Source organism: Phocoena sinus, chromosome 1 (assembly GCF_008692025.1).
Source record: "Phocoena sinus isolate mPhoSin1 chromosome 1, mPhoSin1.pri, whole genome shotgun sequence".
NCBI lineage: Eukaryota > Metazoa > Chordata > Mammalia > Artiodactyla > Phocoenidae > Phocoena > Phocoena sinus.
In genome coordinates, this window is record NC_045763.1 from 159,644,778 (window position 1) to 159,658,254 (window position 13,477).

At 37.1% G+C, this 13,477-nt stretch overlaps 1 protein-coding gene across 1 annotated transcript in view; it reads left to right on the forward strand.

The window, feature by feature from the left end:
* EFCAB2 (EF-hand calcium binding domain 2) overlaps nt 1–13,477 on the forward strand; it is a 130,788-nt gene that overhangs the window by 58,003 nt on the left and 59,308 nt on the right. The window contains exon 2 of the mRNA XM_032651921.1: nt 13,123–13,207. Within this exon, the coding sequence (XP_032507812.1) occupies nt 13,123–13,207 (85 nt within the window). The remainder of the gene's footprint in view (nt 1–13,122; nt 13,208–13,477) is intronic.

Here is a 13,477-nt window from a genome sequence, read left to right on the forward strand (position 1 = left end):
TTTGTGCCTTATGAAGGAGGACTGTATATGGATCTTTTTTTGTTTCTTTTTTAAGACCTACGTAAACACATTTTTCATTAATGGTAGCCTTGGTCAATGCAATACTTCTTAAAAACAAAAACAAAAATAAGTGATTAGTCGACAGTTGAGAGCAATAAACCCTGATCCATGACAACATAAACACATTTCAGAGGGAATTTTCCCATTAGTTGAAAGGGCTGCATGACTTCTAAATTTTCTTTCCATTCTACATTCTGAGGTTTTTAATTGATTTTTTTTCCCTCTCATGACCTAAATATGTCATCAGCCAAACACTTCATGGAAGTTTCTCAAAAATGTGCCTAAAATCTTAATCTGGTGTGTTAATAACTAATGAACACATGATGGGCCAACTTAAGTTAAATTAGTACCAACTTACAATAATGTTACATATACACAAATTTTAGAGAGAAGTACTTTGATTACCAAGATATTTTTAAAAATTCGTGATAACACACTTGATCACATTACATTTAATTTTAATAAACTTATAGGTAAAAAAATCTATTTCTTAAAACAATCATTTCCTTAAGTACCTCATTTGTTATATTCTAATAATCCTAAAGATTTTTTCCTGATAAAAGTTATTTTTCCATAAAATATTTTAAAATCAGAGACATTATTTCCATTGTTGTTTTGAAATATTGATTTGAACAATGTAAGTTGCCAAATATTTTTGGCAAACATTCACATCCATTGTTGCAAAGACACATTGTTGTACTTTCATTTAATTTGAATAGTTTAAATATATTTTTTCTGACAACAGTAAAACTTTTTAAAGCTTCCATTAGGCTGTTAACATGAAAATAGTTTAATAGCTTTCTGACTTGTTACCATGGTATTTTAGCCCTATATGATGAGGCCAGATCTTATATTTTGGCAGTAATATACATAGTCTGGCTTTTTTATTTTCAAGATGCAGAATCTAAATAAATAAAAGAAGTCAGGGATACTTAAAAAAAAAAGATCACTAGTCAGAAAAGGGCAAGAAAGGGAAAGTGATGCTTTCATTTCAGCTTGTTGGTTGGCTTAACTACCTGGAACCTTGGATAATAGTATTCAGAAGGAGTATTAGAATTGTTAAACCCATTTTAGTCTCTAAAATATGTATGCCCTTTAATTTTATAACCAAAAAGACATTTAAATTAGAATGAAGTCTGTTATTTACTGTGGTGTCTACTCTATTTAAGATATGTTTTTCTTACTTGTTTTGAAATACCATAGGTGGTATTTTCTTCTTGAGCTCTGGGTTTACTCTTTCAGGTAACATTGTCAGCTACCAATATGACTGTTGGAGTCTGTCAGAGTAATTGTATTAAAAAAAGCCAACCTTGCCTTATTTTAATCTATTTAAATAATAGACTATTTGAAGGTTTTAAATAAATTGTTTTCCTCCATAAGACTTCATTCATGTTAGCTTCATCAGTTTGAAGAGTCTTGATCCTGTGATACAATATTTTGAAGCAGAAATTTCTTTAAGCCCAGATTCAACCACAACAATTAGTATCTAATACATATATAGCCCTTAATATGGATCAGGCATTAATCTAAATACACATTTTTTTTTTTTTTTTTTTTTTTTTTTGCGGTACGCGGGCCTCTCACTGTTGTGGCCTCTCCCGCTGAGGAGCACAGGCTCCGGACGCGCAGGCTCAGCAGCCATGGCTCACGGGCCCAGCCGCTCCGCGGCATGTGGGATCTTCCCGGACCGGGGCACGAACCCGTGTCCCCTACATCGGCAGGCGGACTCTCAACCACTGCGCCACCAGGGAAGCCCCTAAATACACATTTTAATGAATGGAATCATTAACCAAACTTATGAAGATGATGCTATTATTTTTTTATCGTGACAAAAATATATGTAACATGAAATTTTTCACAGCCATTTTTAAGTGTACATACAGTTCAGTGACATTAAGTACATTCACATTGCTGTGCAGCCATCATGACTGTCCATCCCCAGAACTTTTTCGTCATACCGAACAGAAACTTTTATCCATTAGACAATATCTCCCCATCTCCAATGCCCACCCCGCAATCCCTCCCGTAATCCTCCCCGCCCCCGCAACCACCGTTTTACTTTTTGTCTCTTAGACAAGAAGAAGTAGACAATCTGAATGGGCCTATATCTATTAAAGAAATTGAATCAATAATTAATAACCTTCCAAAACAGAAAGCACTAGGCCCAGATGGGTTCACTGGTGAATTCTACCAAACATTTAAGGAAGAAATTATACCACTTCTCTATAATCTCTTTCAGAGAATAGAAACAGAGGGAATACTTCTTAACTCATTCTATGAGGTCAGTATTACCCTAATACCAAAACCAGATAAAGACATCATAAGGGAAGAAAACTACAGACTAGTATCTCTCATGGACATAGATGGGAAAATCCTCAACAAAATATTAACAAATCGAATCCAACAATATATAAAAAGAATTATACACCACAACCAAGTGGGATTTATCCCAGGTATGCAAGGCACTTCAACATTCAAAAGTCAATTAATGTAATTCATCACATCAACAGACTAAAAAAGAACAATCACATTCATATCAATAGATGCAGAAAAAGCATTTGACAAAATCCTACACCCATTCATGTTTAAAACTCTCAGTAAACTAGGAATAGAGGGGAACTTCCTCCACTTGATAAAGAACATCTACAGCTAACATCAGACTTGATGGTGAGAAACTTGAAGCTTTCCCAGTAAGATCAGAAACCAGGCAAGGATGTCCCATCTCACCATACCTTTTCAACAAGATACTGTAACTGCTAGTGCTATGGTCTGAATTTTTGTGTCCCCCACCAGATTCATATGTTGAAATCCTAATTCCCAAAAGTGATAGTATTAGTAGTTGGGACCTTTGGCAAGTGATTAGGTCACTCATGTATGGGATTAGTGCTCTTATAAAAAAGATCCCACAGAGCCCCCTAGCACCTTCCACCGTGTGAAGCTACAATGATAAGTCTGCACCCTGAAAGAGAGCCCTCACTGAACCATGCTGACACCCTGATTTCAGGCTTTCAGCCTCCAGAATTGTGAGAAATAAGCTTCTGTTATTTATAAAATACCAAATCTGTGATACTTTGTTACAGCAGGCCAAATAGACGGACAGCTAGCTAATGGAATGATACAAGAAGAGGAAGTTTAGATTGTGAAGGAAGAAATAAAATGGGCTGCCTTCACAAAATTGTTAAAAGTTGCATTAATTAGCATATATATATTTTAATATTTTAGTAACTTAAAAAAATACACACATTATTTATTAGAATAAGAGAAATGTTTACTTACATAATTATCTTCCCTGTGAGTGTAAGAATTATAATATCCCTTCCGTCTTTTTTTAATAGCAGCTTTATTAAGATATAATTCACATACCATGCAGTTCATGCTTTTGAAGTATACAATTCACTTGTTTTTAATATATTCACAGATATGTGCACCCATTACCACTATCAATTTTAGAACAATTTCATTAGAATGGTTGCTTCTTTTTTCTTTCTAACTTTGATTTTTAGGATTTTTAAAAAACCATTCTAACCATTTAAAAATGCACAATTCAGTGACATTAAGTACATTTAGAGTGCTGTGCAACTATCACTACTCTCCATTTCCAGAACTTTTCATCATTCCAAGCAAAAACTTTGTACCCATTTGACAGTAACTCTCCATTCCTCCCAGCTCCTGGCAACCACCATTCTACTTTCTGTTTTTATGAGTTGACTATTCTGGGTTCCTCATATCATTGGAATCATACAGTATTTGTTCTTTTGGGTCTGGCTTATATCACGTAGCATAACATCTTCAAAGTTCATCCATGTTGTAGCATGTGTCATAGTTTCATTTCAAGCTGAGTGATATTCCACTTGTATATATATGCCACATTTCACTTATGCATCTATCTGTCAATGGGTATTTGGGTCGTTTACACCTTTGGACTACTGTGGATAATGCTGCTATGAACATTGGTGTACAGATACCTGCTGAGACACTGCTTTCAATTCTTTTGGATGTATACCCAGAAGTGGAATTGCTGGGTTGTATGGTAATTAGATTTTAATTTTTTGAGGAACTACTGTACTGTCTTCCACAACAGCAACTGTAACTTTTTTTTTTTGGCTGCACGCGGGCTTTCTCTAGTTGTGGAGAGTGGGGGCTACTCTTCGTTGTGGTGCATAGGCTTCTCACTGTGGTGGCTTCTCTTGTTGCAGAGCACAGGCTCTAGGCATGCGGTCTTCAGTAGTTGCAGCATGCGGGCTTCAGTAGTTGTGGCTTGTGGGCTCTAGAGCGTAGACTCAGTAGTTGTGGTGCAGGGGCTTAGTTGCTCCGGCATGTGGGATCTTCCTGGACCAGGGATCGAACCCATGTCCCCTGCATTGGCAGGCAGATTCTTAACCACTGTGCCACCAGGGAAGTCCCTAGCTGTACCATTTTATACTTCCATCAGCAATACACAACAGTTCCAGTTTTTCCACATCCTCACCAAGACTTGTTATTTTCTGTTTTTATAATAGACATCCTAATGAGCATGAAGTATTATCTCCTTGTTCTGATTTGCATTTGATGACTAGTGATGTTGAGCATTTTTTCAGGTACTAATAAGCTATTTGTATAACTTCTTTTGAGAAATGACTATTCAAAATTTTCATATTTTTTAATTGGGTTGGTTTTTCTGTTGTTTAGTTATAGGAGTTCTTATATATTCTGGATATTAATTCCTTATCAGATATATGCTTTGCAAATGTTTTCTCTCATTCTGTGGGTTGTCTTTTCACTCTTGGTAGTGTCCTTTGATTTCACGTAAGTTTTAATTTTGATGACGTCCAACTTATGTATTTTTGGGGTTGATATTTTTGTGGTATTACAAATGGAATTTTAAAAACTCCTTTTCAGATTGTTTGTTTTTATTGTATTGAAATATTTATTGTATTGAAATGTGACTGATTTTTGTGTGTTGATTTTATATCCTGCAACTTTGCTGAATGTGTTTATTAGCTCTATCACGTTTTGTTGGTTTTTTTGGCAGACTCACGGTTTTCTACATATAAGATTATATCATCTGTGAACGGAGATGATTTTACTTCTTCCTTTCCAACTTGTATGCCTTTTATTTTTTTTTCTTGCCCAGATCCTCTGGCTAGAACATCCAATACTATGTTGAATAGAAGAGGTAAAAGAGAGCATCTTTGTCTTATTTCTGATCTTACAGGAAAAGCTTTGTCTTTCAGCATTGAAAATGATATTAGCTGTGGGTTTTTCATATAAGGCCTTTATCATGTTGAGGAAGTTTCCTTCTGTTCCTAGTTTTCTGAATATTATCATGAAAGGGTGTTGAATTTTGTCAAATGCTTTTTCTATATCAATTGTCCTAATCACGTGGCTTTTCTGCCTTCATTCTATTAAAGTGGTATGTAACTTTGATTGATTTTTGTATGTTGAACCAATCTTGTTTCCCTGGAATAAATCCCACTTGGTCATGATGTGTTATCCTTTTAGTATATTGCTGAATTTGTCAACCACTGCATTTTACTGTCTGTCATTTTGTTATACTACCTTAATTCTTTCCTTGCCAATTTCTTACCCAACAGATAATTCTCTTGTTACACAAATTGTTCTATAACATAGAAAAAAACTTAAACGTTACCTAGTTTCATTATATGAAGGAAATAAATATAATTCTGTTAATACCCAACAAAACACCAAAAAGGGAAATTGTGAATTGTCATAACAAATGGGATATGGATTATCTCACATGCAATTAGTAACTATTTAGTAAGCATTTATTGAGATTTTAGTATGTTCCAGGCAGTGTCAAAGTTGTTCTCAAGGTGTTTACAAGTATGGAAGGGGAGACAAATAAGTAAACCACTGATTACAACATAGTTTGATATAATATTATAATAGAGATATCCATGGATGCTACATGATTACATAGGAGGGTACCTAGTCGAAAAAGAGGATGAGGGTAGCCTTCAGAAAGGTGTGTGTTACTCTTAAACTGCCTTGAATGATGAATAGAATTAGCCCAGAAAAAGGAGAGGACTGTTCCATACAGACGGACTATCAATCACAATGACAATGAAAAAGCATATTAATTGAAAAACTACAAAGATTTTCAAGGTGGAGAATCTGTATGGGAACGTGCTGAGAAATGGCATTTTTGCGATAAAAAGGGGGCAAGGTTGTAAAGGGATTTGTGTACCTGATTAAGGAGACTGAATGTTTTTTTTTTTTTTTAAAGACCTTGGGAGCCTCAATGCTGAGAAATGGCATTTTTGCGATAAAAAGGGGGCAAGGTTGTAAAGGGATTTGTGTACCTGATTAAGGAGACTGAATTTTTTTTTTTTTTAAAGACCTTGGGAGCCATTCAAAGATTTTAAACCAGGAAGTCATATGAGCAAAGTTTTGTTTTAGAAAGATCATTCTATCAAAATGTGGACTATGGTTTGAAGGATGGAATGGGAATGGAGGGAAAGGAGACTAAAGGCAAAAAGACAGGAAGTGACTGTGTTAATCCAGTTCAGAAGTGATGAAGGTCTAAACTTAAGCAGTGGCAGTGGAAATGGAAGGATGGAGACAGATTTTAAAAGATTTAATAAGTGGAATCAAAAGGTGTTGATGATCAAATAGAACTGTGAGGATGGGTTGTTGGAAACTGAATTAGTTGGGGTGATAAATTTGGAGGAAAGTGATCAGAGAATCAGTAAAAGACAGCAGTGAGAAGGCGTAGCAGGTGATATGTCCTGAAGGAATGAAACTTAATGGAGAAGTAGTTTTTTAACATGAAGGTGAAACAAGAACTGCTATCAGACAAGTCCAGAATGTAGGGCATTTTATAAGACATTGCATAGCCTGGTCTCTTCCACAGGCTAATTTCATAGGGGGATAGGAGACTAGGGAAGGATGAAGGACTGTGGTAGTTTAAAAGAGACCAAAAAATGTTAAAACCAAATGTAGTACAGAAACTTTAATTAGAGTGTAAGTTGAAAAAATAACTATAAAAAAGACATTATGGTAAAATTTAGAAATTTATATATTGAATAGATACTAGATGATTTTAGTGAATTTTTGTTAATTTTTAAGGATGTCATAATTATATTGGGGTTACATAGGAGGATGTCCTTATTTTTAGGAGATGCGTGTTGAAGTATTTAGGGATGAATAATTGTAATGTCTGCAATTTACTTAGAGACAGAGACATAGGGAAGAAGCAAAAAACAGCAAAATATTAGTCATAGTTTGATACAGGTGATGGGTATAGAGATGTTTACAACACGAAGCTTTCAATTTCAGATTCAAACTTGAATTTGCAGTGTGCCCAGCAACTACTTATATAGCATTTACATTGTATTAGATATTATAAGTAATCTAGAGGTGATTTAGCATATATGGGAGGATGTGTGTAGGTTAAATGCAAACACTATGCCATTTTATATAAGGAACTTGAGTGTCCTCGGATTTTGGTATCCATGGCTCCTGGAACCAATCTCCCTGTGGATTCGAAGGATGACTGTTTTCAATTCCTGATCAAATTTTTAAATATAAGCTCCTCAATTTTTTTTTCGGTATGCGGGCCTCTCACTGTTGTGGGCTCTCCCGTTGCAGAGCACAGGCTCTGGACATGCCGGCTCAGCGGCAATGGCTCACGAGCCCAACCGCTGCGCAGCATGTGGGATCCTACCAGACCAGGGCACGAACCCGTGTCCCCTACATCGGCAGGCGGACTCTCAACCACTACGCCACCAAGGAATCCCAAGCTCCTCAATTTTTTTTTTTTTTTTAAGAAGATGTTGGGGGTAGGAGTTAATTAATTTATTTATTTTTGCTGTGTTGGGTCTTCATTTCTGTGCGAGGGCTTTCTCTAATTGTGGCAGGCGGGGGCCACTCTTCATCGCGGTGCACGGGCCTCTCACTATCGTGGCCTCTCTTGTTGCGTCGCACAGGCTCCAGATGTGCAGGCTCAGTAGTTGTGGCTCACGGGCCTAGTTGCTCCGCGGCATGTGGGATCTTCCCAGACCAGGGCTCGAACCCGTGTCCCCTGTATTAGCAGGCAGATTCTCAACCACTGCGCCACCAGGGAAGCCCGCTCCTCAATTTTTGATAGTTTATTACCAATGGGAAACTTTATGTAAACATGTAAAAGTATTTTTCTCAACCACTAAAAAATTTAAAACAGTTGAAATTATATTTATAATCTCAAAAATGTATCCTTTTTAAATTGAAGTGTAGTTGATTTAAAATATTACATTAGTTTTAGGTGTACAACATAGTGATTCAGTGTTTATGGATTATACTCCATTTAAAGTTATTACAAAATAGTGGCATATTTCCCTGTGCTGTATAATATATCCTTGTTGCTTATTTATTTTATACATAGTAGTTTGTGTCTCTCAATCTCATAGCCCTGTCTCACCCCTCACCTTTTCCCTCTCCCCACTGATAACCACTAGTTACTAGTTTGTTCTCTATGTCTGTGAGTTTGTTTCTGTCAAAAACTCCTCCTTTAATTAATAAATATAACTTAGAAAATTTTGTGATATAATGCAAATGGTTTTTTAATCCAGTTGAACTTTCTCATATCAGTTATTTAAAAATAATGGTGAAGATTTAATTTATATAACATGTATGTGTTCTTAGAGCCATGATGCAGGCTTGGCTGATACTAAAAGGGCCCATCAGCTGCACAGGGATAGAATTAGCCAATATATGTGAAGATAAGGATTGGGGGCTGTTTCTTAGAGCCACAAGCCTCCTCAGTCTCAACACTGGATTGTATATTATGTTCCATGGGCATGTGGAACACGAACTATTCCAGTGGCTCCATGGATTCCTTGTCCATGGTAAGCAGTGGTGCATTTGATTTCTGGCTTCTGAAATAGGAGCCCACGTGGTAGATCACCTTCATGGCAAGTGTGGAGCAGTGGGTACCTGATAGCATTTGCTGTGCTTGCCACCTGTGTGACCAAGGGGCTTGCCATCAGATCCTGTACTGCTTTGAGCCTCCTGCTAGGAAGCCCTGGAATAGTTGTGTTTTGCTGCCCAACCTCGACCTGGCCACACTGAGAAATGAGAGCATCAGTATTTTCGGATGCCCCTGTGATCCATTCACATCATACCTGTGTCCAGTGGGTGAGGATTCCTGAGTTAGGGAAGTTCCAAATGTCAATTAAAGCATTATTTATTCCTGACAGATGACAATTGGAAAAAGGAGATTCCATGATCCAGTAAATTTGGAAAATGCTGCATTAAAGTTAACAAGTTTCTTTAGAATATCTCAAAGACTTTTAAAATTTTTATTTATTTTAATTTTTGGATGTGTTGGGTCTTTGCTGCTGCGTGCAGGATTTCTCTAGTTGTGGCGAGCGGGGGCTACTCTTTGCTGTGGTACACGGGCCTCCCACCACAGTGGCCTCTCCTGCAGAGCACAGGCTCCAGGCGCTCAGGCTTCAGCAGTTGTGGCACGCGGGCTCAGTAGTTGTGGCATGTGGGCTTCAGAGTGCAGGCTCAGTAGTTGTGGTGCACAGGCTTAGTTGCTCCATGGCATGTGAGATCTTCCTGGACCAGGGTTCGAACCCATGTCCCCTGCATTGGCAGGCAGATTCTTAACCACTGCACCACCAGGGAAGTCCCAAAACTATTTTAAAATGTTAATTCTTTCTCGGCATATAGCTTCATTGCAATAGCAATAAAACTCCCAATGGTGTTTTATTTGGAATTTCTAAATTTTATTTGGATTTCTAAATTTCATTTGGAAGAATACATGGGTGAGAATATTAAAGAACATTCCTAAAAAGAAGACCAATAGCAGTGGTAATAAGTAAAATAGAATGGTAATGGTGTAAGACTAGAAATGCAATTCAGAATGGAATTGATAGAATAGACAATCAATAGAACTAGTCTCCATCACATAAAGGATTATAACACATTATAAAGTAGGAGGAAAGAACTCAAGTGCTTATTAGTAAATTAGAAATTACTAAAATAAGATTGAAATTAATCTTTCACTTTGAATCATGACAAAATAACTTTCAGATGGATTTAAGAGTAAGTGTATTTTTAAATTGTAGAAGAAAATAGAATTGAGTATTCACCAAACCTATAGAAAAAGGATGATTTTCTCCCTCTTTTGGTGGTCCTTTCAAAGGATATGTTTCTGAACTTTAAAGGATGAGAAGAAATGTTAACAGATGTGACTAAAATAAAAGATAATGTACTTAAAAAATAATCTTAAATTTAAAAATCAAACATCAGCTTTGTGCAATGGCAGTATTATAACCAGTGAGATTTTCCCACGGTACTATTAAGACTAATAAGAGCCTTCCCAATATCTAACACAAATTCAACTCATTGTATTTCAGCGAGATAATAAGACAAATGCACAAAGACGAATTGGGAAGAATGGTTCACTCAAGAATTACTGTAAAAACAAAAAAATTGGGAACTACCTAAATGTCTACAATTAGGGAGTTGGTTTAATAAATTATGATAAAGTTCTATAATGGAATATCAGCCACTAAAAATGATAATGTAATAAATTTTTTTTGAGAATAAAAAGATGCTCACAGTTTATTGTTGAGTGAAAAATTAGATTAGAGGACAACATTAAGAGTAGTTAACTCTGCTTGGTAGGATTTGAAGTGGTTTTTACTTAGTCTAAACTTCTTTCCTTTTTTTTTTCTTCAGGAATCATGTGTGATTTTGGTGATCATAAAGGAGATGGAACTCTTTTCATTTTAGGAAAACAAATGAAAACAACTGACCTGGAAAATTGTTTTCAGTAATCATGACATAGGGTTAAGTCTTTATTATTTAAAGAGCTCATACAAATTGTTAAGAAAAAACAGAAGATCGCAGTAGGGATGAGCAGAGAACATGAACAGACAATTCATAACGTAGAAAATAGAGGTGGTAAACAAGCATAAAGGATCATTATTTAGACTTACTTGTAAGCAAAGAGCTGTAAATTTAAATAATGAGATAACATTTACTTGCTTATTAAGCTAGTAGAAGTTTGCTGCCATGTTATTTATTATAATAAAGAAAAATTAACACTATCAATAAATTGTTACATTCCTTTGGTACTGTTCAGAATTGAAGGTTATGTTGCAACCTGGAAAAATAAAACATTTCAGTGAAGTAGTTAGGAGAATGAATGGTAGTTATAAAAGGTTGTGTACGAAGAAAGGAAAATACAGCAAAATGTTATGTTAGTGGTTATGTTAGGGTAAAGGGAATATATTTATAATTTAAATAATTATCTAAACTCATACTTAATCTCTCCCTTTCCACTTTTTCTAGAAAAGCTATTTGTTTTTCAAATAGTAAGTACAATATTCTCTCATCTAGAATATAGCAGGGCTTCCCTGGTGGCGCAGTGGTTGAGAGTCCGCCTGCCGATGCAGGGGACGCGGGTGCGTGCCCCGGTCCGGGAAGATCCCCCATGCCGCGGAGCGGCTGGGCCCGTGAGCCATGGCCGCGGAGCCTGCGCGTTCGGAGCCTGTGCTCCGCAACGCGAGAGGCCACAACAGTGAGAGGCCCGCATACCAAAAATAAAAAGAATATAGCAATATCCTCCTAACTGGTCTCTTTTCTTCCACCCTTGTTCCTTTCCAGGGTATTCTTAACATAATAGCCAAAGTGAATAGAAGCCAGACCATGTCACTTCGCTGCTTAGAACCCTCCAGTGGTTTCTCACCTCTTTCAAAGCACAAGACACCGTCCTTAAAGTAGCCTGCAGAACCCTTATAGAATCTGTCCCCACCCCCAAACTCATACCTTTCTGACCTTATTTCCTACCATTCTGCCTTTCTTGTTCTCTCTGGCTAAAAACTCTTCCTGCTGATATTCACAAGGCTGGCTCTTTCTCCTCCTTCTGGTCTGTGCAGATGTCACCTTATCACTTAGGTAGGCCTTCCCAAACCACCATCCCATCCCATTCTCCCCTACCCACATTGCCAGCACCCTTGTCCCTTCCCTGCTTTATTTTTTCTAGCACCATTTGACTTACTGTATATTTTACCAAGTGTGTATAAGCTTATGTATCTCCCCCACCACGCACAAAATAGCTCCACAGAGGCAGGAATTTTTGTCTATTTTGTTCCTTGCTCTAACTGTAGCACTTAGAATAGTGTGTAGTACATAGTAGGTACTCAAATCAATATTTACTGAATAAATGACGTTTTAATTGTTTCATCTAAGTAAGTTTTAGTTTCAAAACTAGTTTGAAAGTTTTTTGAGCGAGTGTAACATGTTGCTTTTGTATGCCTCCTACTCCCCAATTTCCATCCTCCTCAAGCATAGAGTAAAGCAAGACAGGTGGACACACTAGAGAAACACAATATCTGTGGCACTGGATTCCTTCTGCTTCTCAGGCTAGGATCTACCCAAACTGAGATGGAAGATAGGCTGGTGCTGGAAATGTTCTATATCTTGATCTGGGTGGTAGTTCAGCTCTATGACTATATACATATATAAAAACTCAGTAAGCTGTATACTTGAGATCAGTGCACCTTTGCTACTTTCTTGTTTGTGTATTATGCCTCAGTAAAAAAGTTTTTTTAAAAACTCTGTTCTTTGAGATCTCTAGAGGAAGTTAAACATGCCAAATGATACATTAAGAATATTGGGGGGCTTCCCGGGTGGCGCAGTGGTTGAGAGTCCGCCTGCCGATGCAGGGGACACGGGTTCGTGCCCCGGTCCGGGAGGATCCCACATGCCGCGGAGCGGCTGGGCCCGTGAGCTATGGCCGCTGAGCCTGCGCGTCCGGAGCCTGTGCTCCGCAACGGGGGAGGCCACGGCAGTGAGAGGCCCGCGTACTGAAAAAAAAAAAAAACAGAATATTGGGAAGGGGGGAGAAAGGTAAATTGCAAACATCATAACATTTCACTCTTAAAGAATTCAGCATGCCTCTCCTAAGCGTAAAGACATTCTCCTACAGAGCCTCTCCCCACCCCGCCAATAAAAAATATTAAGAAGGAGTTCTGCCATGTTCTTCCTTCCTAGATTTTCTAGTTATTGAAATTTTTGTTTTGAAGTTAAAGTTAAAAAAATAATTTTTATTTACTTTTTCTTTTACAGAGATAGCAGTAGCAGAATTTCACAAAAAAATCAAAGACGCTTTTGAAGTATTTGACCATGAGTCAAATAATACAGTGGATGTGAGGTTTGGAAATGTTTTCTTCTAATTCTAAATTGCTGATACAACTTGTAAAGTAGAGGAGGGTTCATTCTCTTCTTTTTACTTTCTTTGGACTTATTATGCTATTTAAAGTACTTATTTTTCTGTACCCTGTAAAAGGTCTTTTCTATCTGTTGCTTCGGATCTATACTGTTTATTATTCTTCATAATCTGGTGGAAGGAATATATATCCACATTGCCTGTTCTAACCTACAGACTAAATTCTGTGAATGAGGCTAACTCTACTATAGCTTT